Source organism: Liolophura sinensis, chromosome 7 (genome assembly GCF_032854445.1).
Source record: "Liolophura sinensis isolate JHLJ2023 chromosome 7, CUHK_Ljap_v2, whole genome shotgun sequence".
Lineage (NCBI taxonomy): Eukaryota > Metazoa > Mollusca > Polyplacophora > Chitonida > Chitonidae > Liolophura > Liolophura sinensis.
In genome coordinates, this window is record NC_088301.1 from 39,661,394 (window position 1) to 39,676,052 (window position 14,659).

General features: G+C 38.4%; 1 protein-coding gene across 1 annotated transcript; it reads left to right on the forward strand.

Moving 5' to 3' along the window:
* Positions 1 to 4,318: 4,318 nt before the first annotated feature.
* LOC135470330 (indoleamine 2,3-dioxygenase 2-like) lies at positions 4,319 to 14,496 on the forward strand. Its single transcript, XM_064749196.1, has 14 exons — positions 4,319 to 4,512; positions 7,214 to 7,309; positions 7,756 to 7,875; positions 8,665 to 8,783; positions 9,200 to 9,214; positions 9,479 to 9,578; positions 9,815 to 9,932; positions 10,790 to 10,841; positions 11,127 to 11,196; positions 12,250 to 12,325; positions 12,729 to 12,827; positions 13,170 to 13,266; positions 13,841 to 13,923; positions 14,135 to 14,496. Exons 1-14 carry the CDS (start codon positions 4,441 to 4,443, stop codon positions 14,200 to 14,202), a joined length of 1,185 nt encoding a protein of 394 aa, XP_064605266.1. The 5' UTR covers positions 4,319 to 4,440; the 3' UTR covers positions 14,203 to 14,496.
* Positions 14,497 to 14,659: the final 163 nt, after the last annotated feature.

A 14,659-nucleotide genomic window follows, 5' to 3' on the forward strand; every position in this document is an offset into this window, starting at 1 on the left:
GGCATGCAAGTTCCTGGTATAGCCTGGGCACTCCAGTTTTAACCCATGAAACTGAGTCGCTTCTATTAACTGAAAACTTGTTGAGTATTTCATCCCGCCACCAAAGAGTTCTTTTGACAGTTATCATAGTTGACGTCAGACTGAAGGCTACTTAATTTCCGGACTGACCGCTGGGACCTTATACAAACTGTATCATTATGTATGGTTTAAAGTCTTATTTTACCATGAAACTTCACAAGGATGCCATTTCTAACTTCTTGTTCATATTACAACACCATGAACACGTGCCATCTATAAGGAGGCTGCAAAAGGAATTCTTCAATTTTTCTTGGATGTGTTATCAGTGTTATTCTCTGTAAAGACGAGAATCTTCCTTGTATTATGTGTTGCAAGTTCTGGCTCCATGAGTCATCCTAAACTGCATGTTAAATATGAAACCAGTGTTTCATCTATTCTTTAATAACTGGAAAGTATTACAGTTGAAGAGTTCCCGGTTGGCAAGGATCGGCAAAACATTGTACCATCGTGTTCGTCTGCTGACTTGAAACCCAGACGGCTGAGTGCGTTGTTTTGCTGTATTCTCCAACAGATTTCATTCACTCGTATACTTTGGGCTGTGCATGAATAACTCTCCTAATAATGTAACAGGTAACAGATCTCCTTGAAAGACCAGGGCGCCATGATCAAGGAGCCTCTAACCAATGCGCTCTCTGTGAGTTGAAATCCAGCTTACGCTGGATTCCCTCCGGCGTACGTGGAAAGACCTGGCAACAACTTGCGGATAGTCGTAGGTTTGGAAAATAGCTTCAAAAAATTATTGGTGTTATACTGTTAAAGGCCCCATGCTTTAGGCTTTATGTCTAAGCGTGTCACTCTTCTCCGAGCAAATATACAGCATTTCGTAAAAAAAACATTAATGTATCGGTATAACAGAATCTATAATGATACCCCATTATCTCTTACCTTTTATATCTTTTCAGCGATGTTGTTGATTGGTCCTGTTTGTTCCGTGACGTTTTACTTGTTATATCCTAGAATCTAATGAAACCTAGTTTCACGAAGAAAGTATTTCTCTGCTTATCTCTGACAGCATATATATATATCAGAGCTGTTTTATATCTTTGTGCCCAATGAGTAATGCAGCAAGAGTTGGGAATCGCAAGTCCGAGATCAAAAACTTTAACATTAAAGGTTGGTAGATTAATAAGTTTGAAAATTAGCTCAGGCAAAACGTATTATCGGTGGCCACTTTCTTAGTCAGCAGTCACCCCTGTACCATGAAACATCAGGAAATGTCTCATCCACCATTCACATATTTGGGAGTAAATACCTTGGGAACTAATAAACCTGTCTCACTAAACAAAAGGTTGGTATTAACGCAATAATAAACGTTAGATTATCTTTTCATGTCTCATATTAGAGCCACGTAGACTGAGCAGCGAGCTTCGAGTTTCGTTAAAGCTATGAGGAAATTACTGAGGACTTGGTAAATGTTGGAGATTTTACTGAATGCTGATCAAATAGAGGCACCATGATTATGGGAACTTGGTGTGAACATCGACAACGATAAGGAAGACAATATGTTAAAAAAAAAAGAATCCGATGTTTAAACCCCACACTCCTCTCATGGTCGATGTGCGTGTCACATTCATGGCTGAAGGCTGTGTAACAGTTCATGGATGTCTCATCCACTGTAGGGCCTACCAGTTTTATGAGACCCTAAAGGTATATCGCTATATCTCTCCCTTGTACCTGACATGCACTCATTTGGGGCATTATAGATGTTGGTGGCGAGACTCTCTCTATGCTCTACAAAGTCGATGTGAAAGCAAGAAGCATCCAGAAACTGATAACTGTGTATGTCCTTAGGAAATAACAGTACACTTACTAGTCCATATTTCTTATGAAAAATAAAGAAATAAAGCAAAGAAGTACACGAAATGCTGATGTCCAAAATACCCCGAACCATCCCCACTCTCCGTCTCCCAGCCCTTTCAATACAAATCTTAATCAAAACTGTTCACAATGTTCAGACCAGCTGTGTGGAGAACATCACATCTGTGGACCTCAAAGGACCTCAACGCGCATGGGTATCTTTGTGAATATTGACAGGCCTACAAATGACATGAACATCCCGTCAGCACCAGTTCATAGGCTCAGACGTGTGTTCATATTCATATATTCTGCAGTTCGTTAAGACAAGTTGCGTTAACTACAGAAAGACAGATAGGCAGACTTTCCGACAGACAGGGTGATTCCAGTATGTCCCACCCAAGCTCAACGGGGGGAGAGCGGGGTATAAAATGACAAACTACAATGACTTGGTTTTGCCAATTGTAAACCACATAGTTCCACTCATTTTTGTGCTTTCAGTCTTAATTAAAGATTTGTGATCTACTATTCGACACCGTCTTAAATTTTGTGGAATTAAAAGTTTAAGCGTAATATCCTTAGTGTAATGATTTGCTGCACATTTTACAGTTAAGATTCTGTGACAGTATAGATCGTTAAAGTTCATGAAATAGACCTTTTAATTCGTATATCAGATAGTGACGTTGTTGTTTGAACAACTAAATTTTCAACATTTTGTGAATATTTTCGTCGGATAAGCAATGATAATACGTTATTCTGTACAACTTTATTGTATTTTTGTTTAATGCGTAGTACTTGATTCTATTCAACTCACACAGACCGTAAAAAAAGGGTTGCTTTTTACTCCATAGTGCAAAATGAATGGGAATGGGAGTTATCTCCTTTCCATGAACAGCTGTTACAGTAGTTCTCACTGTCTACAGTAGACAGCCATTATATAGCCTGGACCAACATATTTCGTTATGTGCATGAATGAACAGTTGACAGGAATGAAATCAAATAAAATGTATGTATCGTAATACCTCTGATTTAAGTATAGAAGGTGTTGTCTTACATATAGGCTTACTTATTGGCGAGCATGGCATACATACACGTCTAACAAAGAAATGAATATTGAAAAATGAACAAATAATCCAAAATGGGATTGTACAGGTACATGTCATTGTCTATACATCTGGATAATTAACTCACTCTTAACGGTGCCATGTGTAGTGTATAGATCAGCTCACATGTACACAGCTGCTATGTTGGCGATAACACCTCTCACTCCTAATGATCAAACAAACCAACTTTAAACATATCATTTAGATAAATAAATCTACCATTAATACAACAGCGTATCAATTATAACAATTACAAGAGCAACAGCAACATAAGAGATGTTACACCATACCTGAAATGGCACACTGCATATGCTTATCATTACAATAATACAGCAAATCTTCGTCGGCAGTAAGATGCTTGAATTAACTTAAAGCACACAACTGATCATTGCAAGTCAAACAACAGTATTCTCCCTTGACTCGATAAACTACGGATACACTACAGCGGTAAACTATTTATCATTAAATTTACCGATATGTGTTACAGCTGTTATGGACATTCACTATCATTTAAGAAGGCAACGTTTAAGTTACATTACCTGCTACCTTTTATGACCTATTGCTAACATAGTAATGACTTATTCTGTAGGACGGATTGGAAGCTAGTGACCACGTGATCTCCTTAGTAACAAACGGCGTGGGTGAAGAAAACGATTTTTGAATCGCTGTCAGAGATCTTGTATCGGTTGGATTTGTATAATTTTCAGCTTTCCAGATAGACTGAGTATTTCTGCAGAGTTTTCATGACGTCATTTTGTAAAACTAGGCCTTAGTGGTCCCTAGCGAAGTGACAAAAAGCTGTTTTCCCCGTGGCTTGACCACAAATTGTTTATGTGTATGCAGGAAAGGGAAATAACCCATGATTTACCGAGTGCGTGGATGTGCAACACAAGAGGCTCCACAGGAGTGGGTCACGGCGAACGCTTATACATGTACTCCATAATCATGTACGGGATTTGCCCGTTACACACAATCGAAACAGCAAGATCTGGACACGAACTGCGGACCGCCAGGAGAGTGCCCTTTTTTAAATTTTTTTTTGTTTGATTGGTGTACGTTTTACGCCGTACTCAAGAATATTTCACTTATACGACGGCGGCCAGCATTATGGTGGGAGGAAATGGTGAGAGCCGGGGGAAACCCACGACCATCCTTAGGTTGTTGACAGACCTTCCCACTTACAGCCGGAGGGGAAGCCAGCATGTGCTGAACTTAAACTGAACCAACTGAGCTACGGAGGCTCCAGAGTCAGCTGCTATATTTCATGGTTTCATGATGGCCTATATGTCTTATATATAGAGCTACATGCATTCCTCAATGACCTAAAATGTCTGATGTAGGCTTAAAGTAATGTCATGCTAGACTGGCTGAACGCTTTACCTACACTACATAACCCAGACCAGGCCTCACGACGCATACATGCAGCTGTCAGCGTTTAAAAACGGTTGCTAACGAAAAGAAGACAATGGCCTCCGAGATTAAGCTTGAAGATTACCACATTTCCGAGGAAGTTGGTTTCTTAATGCGAGACCCTTTGGTAAGATGCCCAGACAGTTAATTTAAGGAGGTAATTTACGCGTATAAGCGCATTTGACAGGGGTGAGATTTTAAGGCGCTCGCCGCACTGATGAGTCAGGGCAGTCGCACGCTATGTAGGCTGTACTGAAATCTAGAAATTTGTAATTAGAGCATGTTTCTACTGAGAATGGTCCAGAAGCCAGTATATATTCACAAGTCCGAACGTTTAACGGAAACACTGGTAAACTTTTGCGGGGCCTCCTTTTACTGGTATATATAAGTATGCCGCTTTACGATGGGTACACTAGGCTTATGTGGTAAATGACTAGTATTCAGGATAACGCTTTATATAGGACTACGCAAGATTAATAGGCATGCCTGCATAGACCCGTGGATTTGTTAGTTGCCTTTTCACTGCAAGGTGTTTACTTAGAGGGCGTATACTCACAAATGTGTAATATCCAGTTTAGTTCAACAGGAGCGGAAGAGATATACATGTAGCAAGCTCTGTATAGCATGACCCGTGTAAAGCCACAGATAAACATACGTATATATTCATTTGTCTACAAAATTATTCTGTTGCTGCATAGACAGAAGGGAAAAAACAGAGCGACACTATATGTTAGTGTAATAGACACCTGTATGGTTTTACCATCAGTTGTTGAACTGCATGAGCGCATTGTCCGTCCGGTTAAGTGACCTTGTCTGAATGCTGTCTGAGAACTGATGAGAACTAAATTTGTCTCCAAACTTCATGACATGGGCCGTACGAACTGATGAACTTTTGGAGATTGTTCATCTGCTCATCCGTTCGTTCGTCCTCGAATTTTGGCATTGTAGCAAGCAGTAGCCTTGTCTCTACCAAATTTTCAGAACATTGAAAAGTCCATGTAAATCGCTCAGCTGTGATGTTCATGAGTAACATGTAAATTAGCCACTACAAATGTGATATACGGCCTTATGATGTGAAGTTCTTCAGTTTGTCTGCCTATAGCAGGACATTACATATAATCCATGTTTCTTCCACTAGCAAACTTTGATGTAAAGTTCTTCGGTTTGTCAGCCCATAGTAGGACACTATATATAATCTATGTTTCTTCCACTAGCAAACTTTGATGTAAAGTTCCTCAGTTTGTCTGCCCATAGCAGGACACTATATAGAATCTATGTTTCTTCCACTAGCAAACTTTGATGTACAGTTCTTCGGTTTGTCTGCCTATAGCAGGACACTATATATAATCTATGTTTCTTCCACTAGCAAACTTTGATGTAAAGTTCTTCGGTTTGTCTGCCTATAGAAGGACACTATATATAATCTATGTTTCTTCAACTAGCAAACTTTGATGTAAAGTTCTTCGGTGCAAGAAACTGTGCACCTCAAGTAGCGAAACTTTGTTTACTGTGTCGAAAATATATAACATTGCAGAGGAGTCAAAATTGCGAAGGAGTCGTGTCGTTGAGTTCGTACTCTGTCTGCTATAGTATAGTATAACGTAGTATAGTATGGTGTACTATCTGGTCGGCTTCTAGAGTTGAGTGTTGAACTGTGGCGCCAAAACGGACCAGTGGGGTGGGTTGGATTGTCCCGCTCGGATTTCGTTGACGTCGGCGCCGCGTCCTCCAATAAGAGGTGGGCGGACGGACCAATGAGGGACAGGTAAACGAAACGTGGGCTTGTAAAGTTCAGTTCAATGGCTGCGTACGCCAAAACTGACCAAGAGGCGAATAGCAGATCAAGAAACACAGATGCTTGGAAAAAACCATCCCGGGCTCGCTGTCGGTGTTGCACAGATTTCTTTGACGTCTGCGCTGAAGGGCTAAAATAGAGGGTTGGGAGATCGTGCAGCTACAGCTAAACCCATTTTCCACGCAGTATACTACTAAGCTCCAGACAGGCACTGGAGCAATGTATTGGTCGTAAAATCGAAAAAATGTAGCCCGGGTTCGGTCACTCTGAAATATCTTTTCTTTTGCGTTAGGCACTATAGAATTGTGTCAATAACTGCACCGCAAATGTAACTTTTTGAAAAATACTTGAGCACATAGTTATGCACTAATCAATTTTTCCTTTACTCTCACAAATATATGTTTTCAAAGAAAAAAAAAAGAACAACAAAGATTCGAACTTTTCGTCGAGCTGGAATCTGTGCTCAGTGGCAACTTCGCTAGTCCACTGTACTATGAAGGAATGACTGAGATACTCTCGCAGAAATATGGATTTTAGGCTTGCCAAAATAAGACAAAACTGATCACATTATAAAGTTTTACATATGAAGACAAACGTTAACCAAAACGAAACTTGGACAGCACGTAGAAATACACACATGAAAGTTTCAGTAAAGATATTTTTCTGGTTAACGTTGATCATCGTACTGTAAGAGACAATGCCTCGTTTGAACGCAAAATTAGCATTTTCGATTGAGACTGTACTTTTGGCGGGTTATTATTTTTATGGCCGTCTAACTTTTATGGGTGGGTCAACCAAGATTTATTCTTCTCATTTAGAAATTTACAGAATTGTGCTGGGATTTTGAAATTTGCTCTCTCTTATTGTACCTCTCTTGGGCCGATTCTTCGTTTAACCGTACCAAGTCCTTTGTTTATGTATAAAGAGTTTGCTTTCTTTTTAAGTTCCTGTTGTGATTCCTATGCTTTAGTTTAATACAATATATACAATGTATGATTGGTTGCAATCAACCCTTCTTTTCTTTGGTTTTCAGGAAAAATTACCACCTTACTTTCAACGATGGAATGAACTGTCGAAAAAAGTATCACATCTGGTGCAAAAGCATCAGTTCCGAGATGAAATCGACACGGTCTGTTTGGTTTTACAGTTTAATTATTTTATCACGATCTTAGCCAGTAGGCCTATTCGTGTGTGACAACAGCATTTTGGTTATTTCACAACTGTTTCTGCTTGTGGTAGACCCGTCTCAATACTGACATATATATAGTGCTACGTCACTGGAACACCATGTCACGTAATATGTCCAGAATTGGGTTGAATTTTGGTCTTGCTACGTCTTATAAAACGTCTTTCGGGAAAAAAAACTGTATATAACACGACAGACTTGACAATAAAATGACAATCCTGTTAATGCGGTTTGAGAGGGTGGCCCAAACATTACCTTTTTTAGGTTTATCTGTGTAACTTCCCTGTACGCAAAAGTTTAAATTAAAACCAAGTATTGCATCATATTCGTGTATCACTTTTCCTGCTTAGCATACGAACAGATCAAATGATTTAATCCTGTTATTACAGCTGCCGGTGCTTGATCACACAGTGTTACGAGGTCATCGCCAGAAGCGTTTGGCTCATCTTCAACTCAGCCTCATGACGTCTGGATATGTCTGGCAGGAAGGACCTAACAATCCACCAAAGGTAGTAAGAAAAAGCTGAAAAGAAAGCATTTTTCAAGTAAAAGGTTGTGAAAAAAATCTGTTGCGAGTAACGCATACAACGAAAGAATATCTTCTATCACAATGAGCTGCATTTGATCTTTATCTTGTAGCTGAAAACCATAATTACGCCCCTTTACACCGAGAAATCACCACTTAAGGATAGGGATTGAGTAGATCTTCAATATTTTATAGAAAATTGCATGTTTTATAGTAAGAAATGTATAGATCCAACTTCTCGATGGAACATAGCTCAGATGACTGATTTTATCATATCCGAATAATTTTCATGAGAGGAAATGGAGTCCTTTCATATAAGCCACTAATCGAAAATTGTGTATTGTGCAAGTGCTCTTGCGGGGAAACATGTTATTGTATCAGACTTCATCTGGGTATTTACGAAGTTTTGTATATATCAAGCCTGACATATATGTTCTGACTTGGTTTATAAATATTAAGGTCGAGTGTTGCAGCTTGAATAATTTGATGTCTTTTTTGTTTTTATTGGGTTTTTTATTACTGTTTTTACATGGGAAGAAAAAGAATAGCATTGTACATAATCCAAATTTTGAGATAATACACAATGTTGAACTTAATGTGAGGAAAAAAATCTATTTTCCTCGTCACACAGTGCTTTAGTTAACAAAGTCAGACTTACATGTGCATATACACGTAAGCGTATTTCAGATCGAAGTATCGTATCACTGACTGTACCTTGGAGATGTAGTATCCTTTCGAGATAAATGGTGCATGTTGCTTTTGTCTTGATTAGTATCTACCGGCGGGCCTTGCTATACCCCTTTGGGAGGTATCCCAGGAAATAGGAGTTCCACCTGTGATTGGTTATTCAAGCTTGTTCATTGTAAACTGGGGAAAGAACGACGAGAATCGGCAAGTAATTAGGTTGATAGGTCAAAAACAATGAATTTTAACTATATAAACCCAAACCATTTGTATTACTAATTCTGTAAAGAGATGAAAAGAAATATCAATACTTATACTGTAAGCGTACTTTGTAATATTCATGTCCCTTTCAACATTATCTCGGAAATGGGTCGAACGAAGCCAGTGGTTAAAGCGCTCGTTTTTTCATTCACTCCAGGAGATGTTTAAAATCATAAAACAAGGGTTTTAGTTTTGAATTCGGAATTTGTAGCTTGTTCTGCTCTCGCTGTGCGTTGAGCCTTGGTGGCAGGGAGCGACGGATAACACTTTGGCGCAGTCTATAAATTTCATTGAAGACTACTTGTTTTCCATCAATATTTTGTGCATGTATCTGTCTGACACAGTGTTTATTTCTTTTACAGAGGCCTTGAGTTGGAGTAAGTATATGCGTGCATGCAGTTAAGCTAGAAATAGATAAAGAATTGACACAGCAGAAAACATCACTTACCTATAACTCAGCTTTACCTATACTGGATTTATCACTTACTAAGTATTTTTCTTCCGTTAGTAATTGTAAATAAATGGTTAATAATAAATGTTAAAAGTGTAATTAGGAATTTTGAGCATAATCAGTGAACGCTTGATCAGTATGTTTTATAGGTATCTTCCATTGACAAAGTGCTATTAATTTTCTGTTCCAGAAATATTCGTTGCCTATACACACCTTATTTCCATCCTGATGTGTTAAATTTCTTTTCCGTAACGTTGCGGATGGAGATGGATTTTGGGCCAGCTGCCAAGGTAACTCTTTTCCATTTATGTGAAATTAGTGAAGAAACATTTTGCCTTTGACAAATTAACCATGCATATGTTTTGTAAATAAAGCGGATAATTGTTTTATATTTTCGGTGCATGAACTTGATTGAATCACATCGTAACCGATGTGATTTCTTTCAGCAGTGGCAACATATTTGCATTTAATTGTTACATGTGTTGAGGATGAATGAAAAATATAAATGTATACTTTTCAATACTAGGGCATTGTTGACGGCTTGAAGTGTATTGCAGAGGACAACGAAGAAGGGTTAATGTCGGCATTAGGAAGAATCGAAAAGTCTTTGGGCCAAATGAAGAACACGTTTTCTAAAGTACACAGTAAGCAAAATCTCACAGATGATCCTCTGTGCGTAGGATCAGGGTCATTTTAGGGTCACAATTGTAAGATTGAAGGTCATTTGCTTGTGTATGTATATAGGCTATTAAACATGGGTAGTTGTAACCTCGCCCATTTTGGACAGGGATTTCGTGTTTTCGAAATTGCACCAAATTACCCCCATCTCCTACACAGCCGTTATTCCATTTGAAAAACCCAATCAAACAGCTTCATAATTATCAGTAATTTACTGATATGCTGGAATGCTGCAAAATTGTAGACACCATGCAGGCGACATTTCCTCATGGCTTTTTCATTTTCTTCTAATTCTTCAACGCCATGCTTTCTCTAGAATTTTTTACTCACACGATGACGATCTGTTTTATGGGTATGAATCAGAGTTCAATGGGAAAAAAACACCTTCGACCTTTCGCAAACTATTGACGAATTTCCCCACTGTTGACTTACATACGAACACGATATTGGAAGACAAATGGTCTTCAAGGAAGGAACGAAGACTGCGGAAACGGTTTTACGAATGCTGTGGAGCCCTTAATGTCCTTAAGGACCCGCGAACAATGAGATAGAAATCGATACAAATTCCTTGGGATTCATACTACGAATCATGCCACTGAGTCATGCAGTCATGCTCCCAGTAGAGATTTATATTTCTACAGCAGTAAAAAGTAAGCCAAGATTTTAAATATATATATCAATATATTTATTAATGTATGTCGTTAGTTAACCGATCTACATATCATTAACGCCTTTGCTATCTAATCAAAGTAGGCCTATGTAACATCAGGAGACAATCCTCTGAGGACCCAAGTTGAAAAAAAAATGCTTTCCCTTGTTTCAGCACTGACAAGTCCAGAGGTCTTCTTCACCAAACTGGTGCCGTATTTTAACGGGTAAGTGACAAGTAACTACTTATCTCAGGGGAGTTTATACGCTCCCACGCAACAGCTAGCAACGAAACATTGAAATTCCGTGGGATTTAATGGCTTGATGAGTTTCAGTTAACTGATGTTCAATTTAGTGCAAGTGTAGATGATACATGCAAATTCTAAACAGACAGCGTAATCAGATAGTTTTATCGAACATGCATGTTCCGAAATGACCTTGTTGCTTTACTGTAGAGTATATATGGCTCTTTGGTCTAAAGATATAGCGTAAAATGAAATGTATGTTTTCAGATTCGGTGAGGAGGGATCTCCCTTGCCTAACGGACTCATCTTTGAAGGTGTGAGCTCTACGCCCGTCAAGGTACAGATCTGATTAGGTCAACTGTTCCGAGTTAGTGTTTGGAGGACTGAGAGTGCTATGTGCTGTATTTTCTTCATTGTCAAGAGAATATAGATGACAAAATTTTAAGCACATCTCACTCTCGGGCAAATAACATTTTTTTCATCAATATTTCATGAATGAACATTTTTTCGTGAATATTGTTCGATTCTAGCATTGTCATTAGAGTCTAATCAGAAAGGAGTAGATTATAATGGATAATGTAGCAAGGGAGGAAGGATAGACGGCATTCAGATATTATTCTGATTTTTCAAACTACTAAAACACGTATATGCAGGTGAAGTATAGGTCAATTTAAGCTAAGCTGTCCGTCATTTGTATACCACCCATGTATGGGCGTTCCAAGTCGACATACAATCGCATGCAAGACCCTTTTCCAAAACAACCTAATCACTAGCTCCCAAAGGAATGCGTAAATAATATATGAATAGTAAATAAAGCTGGTAACAATAGAGTAGCAGTCAATATAGTTTCTAATGTTCCAAGGAAGACTGTCGATACATTAGAAATGACGTCCAATTCAGATTTCAAACTCGTATAGTCTGTGAATAATTTCTACTACAAACAGATCTATATTGTCTATTGTAAATTCGAAGATTTATTTCACCGGCTCGGCAATACTGGGCTTGATTCTTTAAAGTAAATATCAGGTGATGCATTGTATCGCCTTGTAAGTGAAAAGTATCAAGCTTGAAAAAGAAGTCGGATCTAAAACTGACCATGGACGCGTGAATAAAATCAAGATAGAAGATTAAGAGTAGGTCGCAATGTGTGTGCGCACAACCACCGTCAAAATCTCGTTGGAATCTCGTGAGCACTATTATCAGAAGGTCACGCGGTTCTTACATTGCGACCTTATTGCCAAGTCTATTTCCCGCTTACGTATGCGCTATACTAGACCATATGGCGACTGAATCTCGATTACAGTTATCTGTTTATACAGTGTCTATTAGTCTTTCCTGCAAAAATTTTGTTCAGTGGTGTAAATTTCCATAATTCTGTATGGATTTACAGGCTCCGCGTGCATCAGGTGCCATGACGTGCACCCTGCAAGCCACAGATGCCTTCCTTGGGGTCAAGCATAATCCAGGTGAAACTCTGTGTAAATTCTATAACATAATGAAGGCAATCTTTCCAGTCTGTTATAAATACGCATAGAAAAGGCAAGTTTGGAATTCTATCTTGTCCATTTTAAATATGAATAAATTTATAATTATTTTGAGATATATGTCCTTGCAAGTTCACCTATATTCTAACTTTGCTAATGTGCTTTAGAAAACTATTAAGAAAGTTTAATTGACGAAAAGTATGCACCAAAAGGTGACCATTTCAAGTATATATAGTAAATTTTCACCTCGTCGTAATATCTAAGTATATCCAATAACTAACGATCGGTGGATCCCAGATTACAAATGTTATTTTATTTCCTCGCCCAAATTATTAGGCATACAAAATCTTGTTAACTTATTCCTGTTTGCCCTGTTTCATGATAGAGGCAAGGATGTTTATGGAATCGATACGAAAATCTTTTACACCGTGCCATAAGAAGTTTGTGGAAAAGCTGGAGAGCATGCCTTCCACGCGGGATTACGGTATGTCAGTTGCAGGAGCGGTGTCAGTGAAATTTGTGGACAATGTATGTTTGATAAAAATTGGTTTTTCTGAGTATAATGTCCAGAAGTATCTTTGTCACTCGATGAGAGTGGTTGGCGAGGCTGTCAAATTTAACACTGAAATTTCATTGTATTAATGAATTGATTTCTGACAGTAAAACAGCTATGTTATGCAAATATAGGTACCGGTAGTAGCTATATGAAAGGTACAATCGATATGTATGTAAGACTCTTATATGTTCATTTTACAACGCTATAATCAGAAGAACTCTGCTATTAGGATTTATAGTTTATTATCATACTCTTTATTGGTTTGTACAGTAAACAGAAGCGAAAACGAGTTTCTTAAAGTGGCTTACGATGACTGCCTTTCGGCGTTGGTAGATTTTAGGAATTACCACATACGGATAGTCGCAAAGTAAGTTGTTGAACTTGAACTTAGAATACTGTTAACTAATTAGAAAGACGTCATTAGAGAATTTAACCATTACCCTATACTACCTGTGGTCCTCTGTACAAATTAGATTCAATGCTTGTGTACACCAAAGAAGTGATACGACTGTTAAATGTTTATTTATTTGTTTATTTCACTTATACGAAATATTTTTCTTATACAACGGCGGCCACAGCATACCGGTCGGAGGAATTCGAACAGAGCCTTGGGAATCCCACGAAAACCAGGTTGCCGGCAGACCTTACCACGTACAAGTGTTAAATGAGGTTTTGCTTTACCTGAGGGTTAACGTCATATCCTTCTTGTAGCAAGTCTGTCCTCATATTTATGATGCTGCCTCACCGAAATGCTATACCGAAGTTATCAGACATAACGCCTCCACATGCATTCTCGGCTTGATATGAGTATACTGTGGCTAAGTTAGAGTATACTCGTATCATGCCGACCAGTTTTTGGCACATCTTTTGCTGTGCGTCAAGCAAGATGATTTCTAACATGTTGCCTTACAATACAGGTGTTGCAACTTTTTCTTTCACAGATATGTTATCGTGGTGGGAGCTAAAGAGAGGAAGAAGGATAAGACTATGATTAACCCGTTTCCTAAGTCGCCGGAAGGAGCTTGTGAGTTAAATATTGCAAAATTAACCTGTAAAGCCTAAATTAGTGCACTGTTCTCCCTGTCCATGTTTTTTAAAGCCTGATGTTAATTCATAGAAGTACACAGAGATATGTGTAAAAAACATAAAACTTATTTCACCGACGAACTTATTTGTGGAACTGAACGTGTATGAAACAATGTATAAGAAGAAGTACAATTGTGTCTATTCAACAGATCCCATGCCACTGCTCAAGAAGATCAGGAGTGAGTCTGATGAGAGCAAGTCTTTGCAGAATAAGTAACCGCCAGAGTGTAGTGTATGGTGCTCTGTTACATGTATCTACATGTACTGCCTCGTATGGAGGACATACAAGGTTACTGTCATTGACCTCTAAAATGTGTACACCTATCTCGTATATATCATTCCCTAAATAATTTTCTTCGTCACGCTGCCTCGAATGGAGTTCTAACCGAATAAAAACCATTGGCGAAAAATGTTAGAAAAGGCAAAGATTCACATAATTCCTCGAAACAAGTTCTTGTAGTGACGGCTCGGGTTTGAAAAAATAAAATAAAAATATTAATTCATCATATTACACATCAACGTGTTTTTAGGTGTATCATGTCGAAAACTGCTTAATGCATGGTTCCTCTTGTAATTTCGGTCCAGTTGAATGGATGTTTTGTTTCTTGTAATTATGTGAAGATGAACAATCTTCATGATCGTCACACATCCAAAATGCAGTGTTAATTCATTTA